A 17,501-nucleotide genomic window follows, 5' to 3' on the forward strand; every position below is an offset into this window, starting at 1 on the left:
ATGGTGTATGCTGTTTCTTGGCTAATTTTGACTGCCTCTTCAATCTTGACGCGAAGTCATAAGCTCTGTGTAGAGGAACTTGTGGATAGTTTCTGCTGGTGTTGCTTTAAGGTCATTTAGGAGGCAGATAAAATCCATTGTCTTCGCTGCAGATACTTCTTAATCATTTCGCTTGTCCAACAAAAATTCTTTGCTTGCAGTGTCGTGGGTGATGACTGTTGTAGTCTAAATATTGTTGGCTACCCATAGGCTTCCGGTAAAGTGTTTTTCTCAGCTTTCCGTTTTCTATGTAGACTGTCATGTCGAGGAGTTGATTTGGCTAGGAGAGTGGTAAGCAGTAAATTTGATACTTGGGCGAAAGTGGTTGAAATGGCTAATTAGGTCGGTTAACACTCTTATGCCGTGTTCCCATATAATAAATACACCATCAATGTAATGCATAGGTGTGAGATTTTAAACGATATACAGGGAAAACAGGAGATGGAAATTCAAGATCATGAGCAAAACAAGAACAAGGTAAATGCGGGAGCCGACGAGTCACAAGTAGACTTGTCTCTTTCAAAGCGACACACGCTTTTCTCAGCACAGTATATATATAGGTAGGGTTCTTCTAAAGGGGAGAAGGAATAAGGCAGGTGGGTGAGGCGACGGCCAAGGCTGCATTAGCAGCGAGGGTGCAGAATTGAAAATAAAGGTGTGGTATTAAATATCAGTGGAGAAATGTGAGGTAGTGCCATGTGTTTTTTTATGGAAGAGGTCTGGATGATGGAGGTGGAGGGGTGGGGGTATTATCTGCCCCGCTGGATGGCATTGAGCTATCATCTTTCTCAAAGAAAGAATAAAAGAGCCACCAGAAAATGGTGTGCACAGAATGAAAGCTACTAAAACGGAATTAATATATAAAAAGAAAAAAAAGGGAAATGGAGGAAAGAAAAAGACAAAACACTACGCAACCCAATGAAAAATAACTAAATGCTATTGCCAATAGATTGGAATTTAGCAAAGCGATTACATTTTAAAGCTCCCTTTGAAATGTTCATGCCTATTGGTTCCACTGACTGTCTTACATAGACAACATGTTTATAATATGGGAACACGCCATGAGCGCATTAATCAACATAATCAGCCATTTCAACCACTTTCGGCCAACTATAAAATTTACTGCTCACCACTTTCCTAGACAAATTAACTTCCTGACACGACGGTCTACATAGAAAATGGAAAACTGAGAACAACACCTTAGCAGAAGCCTACGAATAGCCAGCAATATGTAGGCTTCAACAGCCATCACCCACGACACTGCAAGCAAATAAATTTTGTTGGACAAGCGAAATGAATAAGAAGTATCTGCAGCGAAGACAATGATTTTATCCACCACCTAAATGATCTCCAAGCAACGCCAGCAGAAACTATCCGCAAGTTCCTCTAGACAGAGCTTATGACTTCACATCAAGATTGAAGAGGCCATCAAAATTAGCTAAGAAACAGCATACACTGGAATCTGTGAGACCACCAGCCTTCATAACGAAATATCCTGATACCCTCCTAAACATAAACAACATCCAATGAAAATACTACCCAAAATTATCAAGTAATGAGCGTCTGAGAAAAGCGTTACCGGTGGTACGAAGGGTGATCTATCATCACAACAGAAATTTTGAGGACATGTTAGTCCATGCAAAAGTCAGCCAACCTTTCCCAATAATAAAAACATGTCATCACCCCAGGTGCAAAACTTGTTGGCACCTTCAAAGTGACATTAAAAGTACAAGCACCGCAAATAGTTAAACACATGAAGTGAAGACTAGCTTTACTTGCCCTAGTTCCAATGTGATTTATATGCTTCAATGTTCCTTCTGTAAGAAACAATATATTGGAGAAATGGGACAATCAATGAACGTCAGGTTAAACAGACATCGCGCAGACACAGCTAAATGGCTTCCCAAAGCTGTCGCTGAGCATTTCTACCAACCAGGTCATAACTTTGATGCACTTAAATCTACATCCTAGTCAAATTTCTGTTCTACGCGAGACAGGAAATACACAGAATCATACCTCATCCATGAGTTAAAGACATTGCAACCAATACGCATAAATGTTTCAAAGGGAGCTTTAAAATCTATTCGCTATGCTAAATCTCAAGCTATAGGCAACAGCACTTCAATATTTTTCCCTGGGTTGCCGAGTGTTTAGTTTTTATGCGAAGCATATTACGAGGGCTCAACCCAGCTCCTCAGGCGCGGCGGTGACCATGAAATCACGTGACACCGTGACGTCACGACAGAGGAGAAGTGGCTTTGGCTCAACTCTTGCAAGACGGGCTGGGTGGGAATCGAACCAGGGTCTCCGGAGTGTGGGACGGAGACGCTACCACTGAGCCACGAGTACAACGCTTCAAAGCGGTACAAAAGCGCCTCTAGTGAATGCGGTGTTGCCTTAGAAACGCGCTGTTTCTAAGGCGTGCGTCTCTTGCTCAGGCGCACATTTCGTTGCCGCGCCGAACGCTGCTTTGCTCGACGCTCACCGCGTCCAATGCGGGGCGCGTAGTCGCTGCCCTGTAGCCCATTGTCTTACACCCCTTGGCGGGTCGACGGGAACGCTGTCGCGTTCCACTCTTGAAGGCGAAGAAGTAATGCATGAGTTGTTTCTTCGTCTAGCCGAACCAAATATAGCCAAGCAACAGCAGTTCACCAGGCTAAACAGTGGTTCAACAACTAAAATAAAGGCTAGTATGCTTCGCATCCTGGGCTTAACCTTACCTAAGCCACAGCCATTTTTTCCTTTCTTTCCTCCCTTTCTGTTTTGTTTTATTTTCCCACCCACCCACCCACCCACCCACACCCACACACACACACACACACACACTGCATTTCAGTTTTTTTTTCCACGAACACTATTTTCTGCTGCTTCTTTTATACTCTCTGGAAGGGAGACAGTAGTTCACTGACCTCCAGCGGCACAGATAATCCCCCCTCCTGCCGTCGTCCAGGCCGCTTCCACGGAAAAACACATGGCCGGCTGACATACAGCGCTACCTACTTTTTCTCCGACGTTGAATAGCACAACTTTCTTTTCAATTATGCACTCTCACTGCTAGCACACCCTCGGCCACTGCCTCACCCACACGCCTCACCCCTTTAGAAGAACCCTACCTATATATATATATATATATATATATATATATATATATATATATATATATATATATATATATATATATATATATATATATGTATATATATATATGTATATATATATATATATATATATATATATATATATGTATACACACACACACGCACACACACACACACACACACACACACACACACACACACACACACACACTGTGCAGAGGAAAGCATATGTTGCCTTGAAGTCCACTTGTCGAAATGGTGGTTCCCGCTTTTATTTTGTTCTCGTCTTAGTAAACTAGTAACAGCGCACAAAAGATGGAAGACGACACAACACAGTCACTGAGAAAGCTGGGCAAGTTTGCACATTTTGGGAAATTTTTGGCACGCTGTGTGTTTCATTGTCCTTTGTTCTTTGCGCACTGTTATACCAGTTTCCCAAAATGGACTTTATTGGCAGATTACACTTTATGCTTAAAACCCAAAAGATGACCTTAACCCCTTACCTGCCATGACAAATTTCGAAAAAATTTAACTACTGCTTCTTCTTAAACCTGCGTTCTTTGCAATTTTTTTTCCTGAAAAAATATACGAAGAATGCATATAGTGCTTCTGCTGCTCTGGCTGAACGAAATATTAAAAGAAATTCTGTACTATTTACGTGCCCCCATTAAATATAGTGCAAGCTTTGTCATGACTAGCTGACTTATCACGAGCTGTTAAAAACACTAAAAAAAAAATTTCAAAAGTAGCAAGCAAGTAATAAAGAGAGGTGGAAAAGCAAGCAATTCCTACACACACCAGCCATAAACTGCAAGAGCCTGTGCAAGTTCAAAAGTAAATAAATACACATGGAACTTGAGACAATTTGAATTGCCAAATGCACAACTTCTGCAGAGAAATGCAGACACATACAGGCACTTGTGTGGAATTTCAAGGCCAACCTGGAGCAGCTTTAGTGCCAAGCCACAGAGCATGCTCGGCAAAAATTTCTATGCGATCATCATTCTTTGGCCACTTCATCCACATTTCGGTTTGTGCATCCACCCTCTTTCACCCAGTGAGCTCGAGTTGTTCACAGGCCTGGGCCATGCTGCATGTGCTGGCAGCTGTCTGTCCCAGCAGACCACTCGGAAGTCATCTGTGCCTAAACGTACAGCTTGGGCAGTGCTCGTGCAATATTGGCATGCACCCATTCTTGGCCAGTCTCCAAGAATAGATGTGCCGAGGTCATGCAAGGGGTATGTAGCCTTACACATATATGAACCAATAGCATCCCATCTGCAACACACAGCTCTGTGCCGAGCGAAACGTCTTTATGGCTAGCCACTGCAATGAAGCTGCAGCCAGGATACCAGCAATAGTATGGGGTTTCAACTGGGGTGCATTATTACAACGAGATAAACTGTGTTGTGGCATCATTTGGCATTATGGCTGGCAGCAAGATTGTCGCAAGTTTTCTTCAGGCCTGCTAGCTCCATGGTGGGGTGCTCTTGTCTGCTCCACCATCAAGTAACGCACTGCACCTGAACTCTAGAGTTAAGCCTTTAAGGATGAGTGTTGCCTACAGGCAGCATACAAGAAAAAAATGTTTCTTGCCGAGTTTCAGCAATGAGTACGAAGTTTGCGACCTATTTGGCCAAAACTGAACGCCAGGCAGCAAGTGCCATATTTTGGATTTCAATAGGAACACAGGACGATGATGAAGTTTGGCATGCAACTCTTTCTTTTAAAAGCATGGTCAGATGTGACAGACCACTGCAAGATCTACAGCTGCAGTGGTAGTGACGTAAAGCATGTGAAATGACAAGAGCAGCGCGTACAAATTCTAAACAAGGCCATTGGTCGCTTGGGGTAAAATCCACTTCCAGTTTAGGGCCTGGTGTTCATCCGCTATTGGAGAAAAATTTCCACCAATATATTTTTTCTTTTCTTTGATTATGCTTATTCTCAGAGTATTTTGCATATTTAAATAAAGAAACATGTTTGGGGGCGGTATTTATTGTCTCACTTATGTCGATTCCACTAAATGATATCCAGAATTTATCAGCTTCCAGCACTGTACTTGAACAACGGTTCACAATGAAATTGTTCTGTAAGACGGCTTGGCGCTTCTAGAAAACACCACCCAGCAGACAACTGCAACAGGTGATTTGCCAACAGATGCTTTCTTTTTTTTCATTTCAAACATATTTTTATGGAATTGCATGTGACAGCACTGTTCAACCTTTTCAGCGGAATTACCTACACAAGAAATCATGTCTAAATTCAGTCATTGGCTAAATTAAATAAATCATGGACTTGTGTCAATGTGCAAACTACCAGGTGCACGAGTCTGCTTAGGTGCTACTTAAATGCTTGTAATGAGAAAACGAGACAATTATCAGCCCTGCAGCTTTGTCAAGATTGCTTTGAGGGTATCCACTACACATATGCAACCAACTTAGCCAAAATAAAATTGTTGCAGTTGGCCTTTAAAGAAATCAGGTGACGTGCTCCTCGTATACCTTGTGGCCTTGCGGATAACGTGGTAATAAGTGCCCCTCAAGTAAACATGCACGAGCACACCAGCCTTGCCTCATATCATCCCCTCCCTCCTCAGTGTATACGTCTCATCTTTGAGAACGCTGCGTTTGTCAGAAAAAGAAATCTGTGTTGGATATTTCAAGACAGCATCAGAAACTGGAAGCCGCATTCATGTGCTTGTCAGTATGTTTGCGCTCGACCCGCACGAACGATTCTTATACTGACGGGGCATGGCCATTGACAGGATGACAGTTCTGAAACAAACCAGTGCTGCAAACGTTCATGCCGCAAGAACTTAGTGCCTCTGCGATTGTTTTGACTGAAGAATAGGCCATTGTGCTTTGGGCCCAACTGCTAAGCGATACTTTTTTCTACCAGCAAAAGTACTATCAAAGCATAATTCTGTGATGTGGCAACATATGCATTCTTATGGGGCAGTATGTTTTCTAGGAAGTCATGTCGCACAGTATCTGTGAAATGTTATTAAGGCTGGGCTTGTAGCTGGCTGTCTTCCCTTGATAGGCCCAGCACTGCCAACGTTAGAAATTGAAACATGCTACACTGAAAGCCAAAGAAATACTCAAAATATGTGCAGCAAACAAGCAGAGATGTTTACGAAGTTTATTAATGAAATATTCAAACAACAGCTCTTGAAAATTCATTGGTTCTATCAGGTGATGTCGCTGCTTTACAAGGTTGGTTTGTATAATCGATGTGTCCAGCGTAAAAATCACTCAATTGTAGTTGTCTTTCCGAAAACTTGTGTTACTTGAAACTGTATGCAAATGAAAGATCAGAAAATATTTGTGCCAACAACAATCACAAATCAGTATTAAAAACAGGGCATTTCGCAAGTGGTGCCTTCTGTGGGCCATTTATTATTATTATTTTTTTTGCAATGACGTGGTTTTCTGCACCCTCACAGACAGTGCAGGGGTGCCCAATGACATGGGGCCATTTGCATCCCAATACAACCTCGTTACTTTGCAGGTCTTCCTTGACAGCCCCTTTGCGCTGAACCACTGGTGTGCCTCCCTCTTGTGCCAGTGTGAACCACGAGAGAACATTTGCTCTGCGTGTGCCGTATGGCTTTCAAATCTGAACACTAGAGACTGTCAGGGCCACCGCAGTCAAGCGCTCCAGATTAATTCTGACCATATTCTGACCTGCAACTCGACTTGCCCGTAAAAGAACTAATTGAGTTTGCTAAATCACAACCAGACTCGCCACAATTTAAACTCAGCCACAAGAAACTGCGACTAAACAACAAATGCTACATGTACCATTCTAACTTGAATAGTATTGAGGAGATGCCAAGACACAACGTCGGCCTAAACCATGTTTCAGCTGCCTCACAACACGTTCCTACTTAGGGACACGTGAGGGGCAGTGGGCATGCGCAAAATAATCAAGTCAGCATCCTTTATACTAACATCAGAAGTGTTCTGAAAAACCATGACTCATTATCATCCGCTATTGGCACTTGTTCAGCCCATATAATAGCTTTAACTGAAATGTGGCTCTCAAATGACATTCAAGAATCGGAACTGTTTGATGATAGCAAACGATTCACGACATACCGCTGTGACCGAACAGAGCGCCGTGGTGGCGGCGTACTTCTTGCCCTTTCGAAACGCATCCCATCATCACCCATTCACATCAGCGCCAATCTAGAATCAGTGTGGGCTACAGCAACTCTGAACCATCAAAAGGTAATTTTAGGCGTTTGCCTTTGTCCACCTTCCTTGTCACCCGAATTTACCAATGAATTGCATGATATAATTAGTACCATTACGACAAAGTTTCCTTCTACACCTCTTTTCTTATTTGGTGACTTTAATTTTCCTAATATAGTTTGGAACAGTGATATACCTAACTTATTATCTTCTTCTTCCGATTCAAAAGATTTCTTGGGTATTTGCACTACATTTTCATGAACTCAATTAGACACACAAACCACGAGATTAACATCCCCTTCAGCAAACATTCTCGATTTGATCGTAACCAATCGTCCCGATTAGGCCTCTGCCATCCATTACTTACCGGGTATCAGTGACCACTTATTGCTAAATATTCACTTTAATACTGCGTTTGTGAAACTTCCGAAGACTAAAAAAATAATTAGAGACTATAAGAGAGCTAACTTCGAAGCAATAAATAATGAACTCAGTATATTTCTTAACATATTCATGAGTGATTTTGAAAATCGTAGTGTGCAGTCAAACTGGAATATGTTTTCAGCAGAGTTAAATCGCTTAATCAATAAACACATCCCAACCCGTACTATAACATGCAACCCGCGCGTGCCTTGGTACAATAATAATTTAAAGTGACTATCCAACAAAAAAAGACAACTGTATCGTTCAACGAAGCAATCACCCACTGACTCATGTTGGAAAGCCTACACATTAGCATATGACACCTATGTAGCCGCACTAAAATGCACTAAAGAAACGTTCTTATCAACCACATTACCATATATGCTGATAACGAACTTAAAAAAATTTTGGCGCGTCATACATCTACCTTCCAATGATTCTATCACTCTTAACACTTGCTCTGGTAACCCTGTTCCGAAAAACCTATGTGCAACTCTCCTGAATAATGACTTCGTTACAAATTTCTCGTGCACAGTTGATACTGAACTACCTGTCTTGAATGACTATAACTTCTTAACTATGCCTCCAGTGACTGTTGAAGTTCCTGGAGTTATTCGACTAATAGATTCATTGAAGATGGATTCGTCACCCGGCTTTGATAACATCAGTGCTAAATTTCTGAAAAACAGCTGCTCTTATAGTTGCATTACACTAACCAAAATATTTCAACAATCACTCAACACATTTACTGTTCCATCAAAATGGAAAATAGGAAAAATAATTCCTTTGCATAAATCTGGCAGCAAAACATCACCTACAAATTATCGCCCGATATCATTAACCAGCACCTGCTGCAAACTGCTAGAACACATTATTTTTACTATAATTGTGGATTTTCTTGAATCTAATTCATTTTTTTCGTCATCACAAGTTTTCAAAAATCATTCTCATGTGAGTCACAATTATTAACATTTACTCACAAACTACACCAAATACTTGATTGTTCTTCTCTTGCCGATTGCATCTTTTTAGATTTTTTGAAAGCCTTTGACAAAGTGTGTCATAAACTTTTACTTTATAAACTAAGCAAATTAAACCTCGATCATGACGTTCTCAAATGGATTGAGTCATTTCTCGCTAACTGTTCTCAGTTCGTAACAGCTAATGGCCATGACTCACCTCATAGCGACGTTCAGTCCGGTGTGCCCCAAGGTTCCACCCTGGGACCTCTATTATTCCTTATCTACATTAATGACTTACCTTCAGCAATAACCTCTGACGTACATTTATTTGCAGGCGACTGTGTAATCCTCAGAGAAATCACTAACGAACACGACATCTCCCTGCTTCAGGCCGATCTCAATAACGTCGGCAAATAGTGCCGATTGTGGCAAATGGAACTCAACATTAACAAATGCAAATTTCTGAGAATATCCCGATCTAACGATAATCTGCCTGTGTACTACTTGAATAACGTTGCTTTAGAATCTACTAACTGATATAAGTACTTAGGCCTACATATAACACCTAAATTAACATGGAATCATCACGTCGAATACATAATTAATCAAGCCCACCGCTTGATGGGATACTTACGCCGTAACCTTTCTCATGCTCCCTCTCCTTTAAAATTACTACTTTACAAAACCGTGTTACGGCCAAAATTAGAATACGCTGCAGCTATATGGGACCCTTTCCACGAAAACCTAATACATTCTCTTGAACTAATCCAAAACAACACCACTCGTTTTATTCTTTGGAATTACTATCGTGGTGCGAGCGTTCCTTCAATGAAATCGAATCTGGGTCTTCAACCACTAGCAACACGTCAAAAAATTTCCCGCCTTTCATTTTTTCAAAAGCTGTATCACCACCCTACACTTCATCCAAAATTCATGTCGCTACCATATTACTTATCTTACCGTACTGATCATCATCATAAAGTTAGAATTGGTGCATGTAACACAACACACCTTTTGCACTCATTTTTGCCACGTACGTCGAAAGATTAGAATGAACTTCCTTCTGACATTGTTTCCATTAATAACAATGATCATTTTTGATAAGCGCTAGCTAACAATGTACAATAGCGAACATTTGTACGAACTGCTCATGGTGTTTTCCTTTTTCTTGTTTAATGTTACTTTTATATGTCATGTTCTATTACTGCATTTATCATACTTTCAGCTAACATTGTATAATTAGCAAATATTGTGTATAAGCTCATGATTTATTTCCTTTTTATTTGTTGTATAACCCACTCCCCTCTCTAATGCCGAAAGGCCCTGAGGGCAAATAAATATGGGTCACCATACCCCAAAGCATGGTAGACAGCTACTTTTACATCTCGCCCTATCGATATGCAGTCGTTGTGGTCAGGAACCAAACTTCTGACCTGCGTCGGAACAACAGAATGCTGCCGACATTCAGCCAACATGGCAAGCGAGAACTTGTGTAGAATCTGCTATAGAACGCGAGATTTTGTCCCAGACTTGCCTTCTGTATCATAACTGTCTGACCAACGATGAAGCGCAAAAAGGAGAGTTGAAATACAACTGATAGTCCAACAAACCAGACTGGGGGGCTAGTTGGTATTACATGTTAATAGTTTTTAGCACTTCTCTCGCATGGTGCTTTTCTTGTTGCACTAAGAACTATTAACAACTGATAGATTATAGTAGTAGGTTCTTGATTCTTTAATGCACAAACGAAGCCTGGCATAAGTGTTTTTACATTCTACCTTTATGAGAATGCCATCAACGAAACCAAGGCATGCCATAGCACCAGGATGCCACAACCACTGCAGTGAGCTTTTTGATAAATTGTACACAAATGGGAACAGAATGTAGCAGTTACCTAGCCGCATGCTCATGAAGCAGCTGAAGTGCCATGTGCAATAATACTGGCTAATTATAGACCCTGAAAGTCTACATCACATCAAGTAAGCAATGAGCACAAGTTTGGCGTTACCATGGCTTCAGCTGGAGCATGCATAATCGAAGCGATATTAAAATGTATGCTTCTGCAAAACCTACAACAGAGTAAAGGACACCACACTTGAAAATCAAGCCTGGCTTTGTTGTCGAGCTGCAAATCACGCGCCAGAAACTGGTAATGGAAGTCCGTTCATCGCATGGCAAACACGTTACAGTGCAAAAAAGATGAGTGTCTAGATGACAAAGCAACACATATGGGCGCTGAACTTCCAACATTTAAATCAAAGGCTCACGGAGCATTAACACAGTGTGATTAAAGCCTTCAATGTCATGATCTTGGATGCCTTCTGTATTTGCAAAAAAAAAAAAGAAACTGCTGTGTTACAAAGATCTGTAAATAAGCTGACACAGGAAACCATTGTGACACGCGAAAATTAAAAACAAAGTATGCTTGCGTAAGCATAGCTTCTGTAGTGCAAACACATAAACAGTATTTTTTTCATGTTGCGGTTTAATGTCATATTGTAGTTCTACTCTGCATATACCTTTTGTACCTGCAAAAAACAAATCTAGCTGAAAGTTCAGCACCAGTGCATCGTCCTCCCGTATAGTCCACCGTCTTTAAATGCTGCAAGATGTTTACAGTGATCCATAAACCAACTACACGACAAAAAGAAAAAAAAATCATTACGAAGTTGAAGTGTGCACACTTTCGACAAGATGCTGGCAGACTTGTGCCACAAGTGAAGTCTAGAAACCGGCTCCAATGCATGCACTGCTGTGCCACCCTCGGGATGGGCATGCCAGTCACGATGCCGTGTATGGTGGTTGAGCAGCTCGCAAAGAAAGTGCCGTCCAGTGAAAGTGGCGCTCTCACACACGACGCCAGATTGGCGTCCGTGGGGCGGCCGTCAACCTTCGCGCTTGCTGCGGTGTGCGCGTAACGGGAGCTTGCCCAAAAGAAAATAAGGGGGAAAAAGAAAGCAAGACGGGCACCAGGTTCAATCGGTGCGAACTGCATGGTCACTTCCATGCGCGTTCCGCGATTCTATAGCCCCTCAACGACAGCGGCGCGAACGCCGCAAGATCGCTCTCACAACGCCGTAGCACGATCGCGTACAGACGTTTTCTTCTACCCTTTCGAGTCGTCGAACAGCCGCTCTATTTTCGGGCACGCTCCAGGTACTTCGGTCAGGTAGCCGCATTTCTTTCTTTCTGGATCGCTTCTACTAGGCTGCATTCACGAGGGCTACCAATTCCGGATGGATAAGTGCTAGACCTGCACGCGTCGAGTAAACACACCGGTTGCACGCCGGTTGTCCAGCTCTGCGGTTCAGCCCCCGTCGCGTCCAGAAGACGCCAGTCACGATCCGCTTGCTCAATGCGGCGCTTCCGATAACCCGATACGCGGCGTGAATCAGCGGTTTAGCGGAATCGCCGGTGGCGTGGATGCAGCAAATGGAAAAGGCAGCGCCTGTACGGAGGCATTACGGACTACATAACGGGACACTGCCGTGTAAATAAACCTTATTTCGCGATGCGGTTTCACCAGCGGCGACTGCCTCGTGAGAAGCGACGCGGCGTTTGGACCTCCATGGGTGACAGTAAGCCACGAAACGTGACATAGTGTAGGGCAACGCAGAGCGATAGCTATCACCGCTAGATTGTTCCGACAGGAGAGCGATGCAAGTTTGACGAGCGTGACTTGCGATACACGTAGAAACGAAAACCCGCCGCAAGCCGTTTAGGCTTAAGTCGCCGTCTCTGTCAAGACACCGAAAAAAAGAAAAAAAAAAAGCGCGTCACAACACATCACACTAGGGGGACCCTCGGTGGCCGCAGTCGTTGGTACGGCGCCGACGAAAAGAAAAACCAGGCGCAACTCACCGTTTCTGACGGGTCCACTTCAATTTTGAACGTCTGCTGCTGTAACGTCTTTAAGGTGACGATCATTGTCGCCAATCTTTCAGGCAGCCACGGCGACGCGAGGGTTTTAGTTGAACGCGATTTAAAACTCTGCCCTTAGGAGACGGACTCTCGCCAGGAGAGTAGAGTGGACCCAGCCGCAGTGCCGTACCAGCCGTACTCGCGAATGCGGAGGAGCGTTGAAAACGCCAGTTTCGCACGAGTGCCAAACCGTACAGCTAGCCGTTCCGCAGCCGTTTCTTAGCCGAATTCGCTCATCCAAAGAATCAAACAAGTATGTATTTCTTCGCGGCAGTACGTACATTAATTAAATGTTGCACAATGTTTGCATTGCATACATCAGGAGCCAGAGATCAGTGGAGCTAGACGACTAACTGGACACAATGTTTGCCCATTGTTGATGTGTCTTTAGCTTCGAGAACCAGTGAACTGGAGAAGCGGCGAAACAAACGGATAAGCTATCGCATTTTAACTCCTATAGGTGCCCTTACGTGCGAACGGTACTTGCGGTGTAGCTCAAGAGGAGTCTGCCACGCAAAAACAACGCGTAAAAGATGCTACAGACGGATAACTTGCACCTGAGGGTCCTGCCACAGGCGCGCAACCACGACAACATGCACGAATGTCGCGTCTGCCAAACCCATTAGGCTGTACAGGGGCACAGCGCGATAAGATGAATGACAAGAAAGGGAACGCACATGAGCGCTGACTACGACTAAAATCTTTATTAAGAAAGGAACACGCATATATACCTAATGAAATCAACAGTGCAGGGGCCTGAATATTTCGCTGCACGTGTTTTAAAAGAGGTTTTGCGCTTGCCGGTTCACTGTTCTTGCTCAAATTTTGCAGAACGATCACATTTGACATCGACTTCGTTCATGATAACACTTGACACATTTAATTGCCTGGTTTTTAAGAAAAAAGTACAAATTTGCCGGCGCTTATGGGGATGCGAGCTGCTACCGCGACGACACAAGCGTAAACTTGTTTCGCCGCCTGTCGTCACCTGCAGAAAGCAGCGTTTCAGGGAGCCTCCTCCCTGAAACGCTGCTTTCTGCTGATGACGACAGGCCTAATTCACCTCCGCCGCAGGTCCGCCCGGCATTGCACTATCTTGGGAATCGGCCCACGTATGGGGAGTGCTTAACATCTGCATCACCTCTGCCGCTGGTAACCGCGACATCACACGGTTTTCGGTATCGGCCCGCGTATGGGGAGTGCTTAGCGCCTGCTTCACCGTCGCATGTCAGCCCGGCATTTCACTATCTTCGGGATCGGCCCACGTATTGTGTGTACAGAGGGACACGATCATGGGGGAACTTGCCCTTAACAGATTCGCTGTAAAATTCAGCGACGATTACGATACACCTTATTGTGAAATTCAAGCTCTACACGAGTTTTCATTTCGCGATATACTGGCTGGCGCGGGCAATCTGTCTCGTGCGGCATGTTGCAAATAGAGCTGTTTGGCGCAACTACCTCTCCAATAGGGAACCGTTGTCAGATGGGAAGAGGTCTTGGCACCTTTGAAGGCGCCGCGTCCATGAGCGTTCATGTACTCATCAACCCAGCATCATCCGATACATTGACCCCGGTCCCTCCCCCCCCCCCCCCCCCCCCCCAACCCGAGTTGACTGGGCAGGGGGCTTTGGTTCGGGCCAACGGTCCTTAATTCCCGGACAAGGGGGCTGTTGTGGTGCAGCAACACATAGTTACTGCACTCAACACACAGGCAGCCATGTGGGTCTTACAGGACTCAAGCCTGACTGACCCTCGGACTGCCTCGACGCAAAAGAGGCCAAGACATACAACCATGGAGAGCACCAAAGCCGTCCGCGGAGCAGTGCGATCGACCAAGGGTGCGCCACCACCGGTTCCAGCTCTGGGTTCCACTGAACCAAACAAAACCCCGTAGATCGACTGGCACACACGGCCGAGTCGAGCGACCTTAGGAGCATGCATCATAATGAATAGCTTTCCACCTGACTCATCAAAAATCACCGCAGGACGGGCCCACACTTCAAGAAACTTCTCGCCCAAGTGGTGCCGTCCCGGGTGAGATGGAACCAGACCTCTTTCCGTGCTTTCGCAAGCACTTCGTGAAGGCCCGGTGCCCTCCCTCCGAAAACTGCATCGCGGCGTGCCAACCAAACTTGGTAGGAGCACTTGGCGAGGAGAAGCACGAACTGGTTGACCGCTTGATTAGGCAAATGGTGCAAAAATCGAGCTGTCTGATAAGGAACGCCTGGGAGATTAAAAAGACTAGCAATCCTACGGAGAAGAGCTGCAGGAAGCAAACACTGCGCAAAGGCACGAACCGAGTCCTCACGAGCGCCACAGAACGGACACACTCCACTAGCCGGGACGGCTGTGAAGGGCCTGTGGCCCAACGGCAGGCACCCTCGTGCCAGGCGATACATGAAAATGGCTCGCCTAGCGTCGAGGAAACTGGCCGTGATGAGCTTCCAGTTTGGCCTGTGAATGGACAGGTCATACATTTGGCAATGCGGGGGGAGGCCTGGGGTAAGGATGTCTACTAATTCTTGGAGTGGAGTTGAAACTACGTCGATGTCGGGGCAAACCGTGTGGAGGCTTACCAAAGAGTTGGCAGCCGCCGCATAAATGGTGGACGGGGTACCTGAGCGAGGAACACAGCGGGAAAATGTGCTCTGCGAAAACAAGCGGAGTCGGGTGCTAAGGAAAAACGGGTTAAAGCTTCGAGTCAGGAGCATACCCGAGTTAAGAGCGACCTGGGTCCATCTGATGTGTAGTGCAGTAGCCACGATACCCAGGTCGGGAATTCCGAGTTCTCCCTTATCCCTGGGCAACTTGAGCACCCGCCTAACTACACAACCATTTGTACCCTTCCAAAGGAAGCGAAAGAGGACCCTCTCCAAGATAAGCTTGGTTCGTGTTGGAACAGGGTTCGTGTTGGAACGCCACATACATCAGGAACGAAAACAAAAGTGAGTACAGGATTGTCGCTCGAGCAGTCAATGCGCATGACAACGCGCTGAACTCCTGGTTTCAAGCTTCTCCTTAGCCTGTTGCCAGTTTTCAGGAGACAGACCATTTGGTTCGAATTGGAAGCCTAGAATGCGCAGCAGCGTTTTCAGGGGAAGACCATGAACGGGCTGCGGACTGGATGGAGTGGAGTTCAAGTACATGGCTGCACTTTTCGACCTATTCAACCTTGCACCGCTCGCCCTGCAGTAACTGTCCATGACCTCCAAGACGCCGCAAGCTGATGCTTCGTCCGGGATGACAATGGACAAGTCATCCGCGTAGGCAAGAAGTGCAACCGGAGGGGAACCTGGTGGGAGGAGGAACCTGCCAATTCTGCTGTCACAGGACAACCTCTGCAGAAGCGGTTCAAAAGCGAGCACGTAGAGGGCAGGTGAAAGGGGGTCCCCCTGCCGTACACCATGTCCCACGATGAATGCCTCCGAGACGCGGTCCCGTATGACAACAGCAGAAGTCAGTCGAGAATACAAAGCTTGAACCATCTGCCGAAAACCCACACTAAAACCAGCCTCTTCCAAAACACGGAAAAGGTACCTATGGCTAATGATGTCGAAAGCCTTCTCCTGATCAAAGCAGCAAAGAATACCTGGAAGTTTCCTGGCATTTGCCCACAGGAGAAGGTCCCTCACTGCTAAACCGTGAAGCTGATGAGAGCGCCTTTGGACACTACATGCCTGGTACGGACCCAAAACAGTGCTAAGCGCTGGTGTGGGTCGCGTACACAGGCACTTTGCTATGAGCTTATAATAGCAGTTCAGAAGCGTGATTGGACGCCATGCTCTCAGATCGGTGATCCTCGACTGGTCCTTACAAAGGAGAGTGATTAGCCCCTCTCGTTGAGACGCTGACAAAGTCCCTTCACTGAGTAGCCTGTTCACCAGTGATGTGAACGGCTTCCCTAACACTGTCCAAAATTTAACATAAAACTCAACTGTAAGACCATCGGATCCTGGACTGCGATTACGCTTCATAGACTTCAAGGCTGAAAATAGCTCCTCCTCATCTATGGCTGAGTCGCACACTTGCGGCGGCTCAGCTGGTAAAGCAAACGGAAAGACAGTTGGAGAGGCAACTGGTTCGGCATACAAGGACATGTAAAACTGCCTCGTCAGTGCAAGAACTCCATCTGGTGAGTCGACTATGCTACTATCGTTTGGATCTATATGGGAGATAACGAGAGGCGGCGCGTGACTGATGAGTGGGCGCGACACACTAGCCGCCAAAGACAGATCTCCGCTCATGCAGTGCTCTGTTTTCCATACAGAAGACGCGAGCTACCCTGGTGCCATCTCATAGCCATCGTCTCAGCAAAGCCCGTCTTGCGCGGCCCTACGCTTCTCACGTTTTCGCATTCGCCGTACCCTCCTCCTCCGCTTTCCGCTGCCCTTTCCTCTTCGTGCTCACTTGGCTGTCGCCCTCTTTCATCTCCCGCTGCGCTCCGCGTTCGCTTTCATCCTTGGCTGTGCTCGTTCGCTCGGTTACGAGGGACAACGCCGACGCTCGCTGCAGGAACGGGCCCCGAGAGCTGCGCTAAAGAAGGCACAGATCCGAGTTCCTCCGTAGCTGTTTTCCTGCTTTCCAGCCAATCAGACGTCGTATACATGTAGTGATGATGGTTAGGACTGTAATCTTATCGATGACATGGCTGGAGAATCAGCAAATACATTTATGTTTAGTAATTTACGGCTAGGCACATAAATAAACGCACACCTCTCAAGTATCCAGGTACCAATATAAATTAAACGTCTTCATTACGCCAATCACCACAAGCAGTAACGGATGACCACAATGATAATGAAAAAGTTTCTGTCACGGCTGATGTAATTAATGGGTTTAGTTTGCGTAGAGCCAAC

General features: G+C 45.3%; 1 protein-coding gene across 1 annotated transcript in view; it reads right to left on the reverse strand.

Annotated features, from left to right (window-relative positions):
• The window catches only part of LOC135911248 (UV excision repair protein RAD23 homolog A-like), a 59,804-nt gene extending 46,998 nt beyond the window's left edge, over positions 1-12,806 (reverse strand). Inside the window, exon 1 of the mRNA XM_065443441.2 lies at positions 12,583-12,806. Coding sequence (XP_065299513.1) covers positions 12,583-12,648 — 66 coding nt within the window. The 5' untranslated portion in view covers positions 12,649-12,806. The remainder of the gene's footprint in view (positions 1-12,582) is intronic.
• Between the last annotated feature and the right edge of the window lie 4,695 nt (positions 12,807-17,501).

Source organism: Dermacentor albipictus, chromosome 9 (genome assembly GCF_038994185.2).
Source record: "Dermacentor albipictus isolate Rhodes 1998 colony chromosome 9, USDA_Dalb.pri_finalv2, whole genome shotgun sequence".
Lineage (NCBI taxonomy): Eukaryota > Metazoa > Arthropoda > Arachnida > Ixodida > Ixodidae > Dermacentor > Dermacentor albipictus.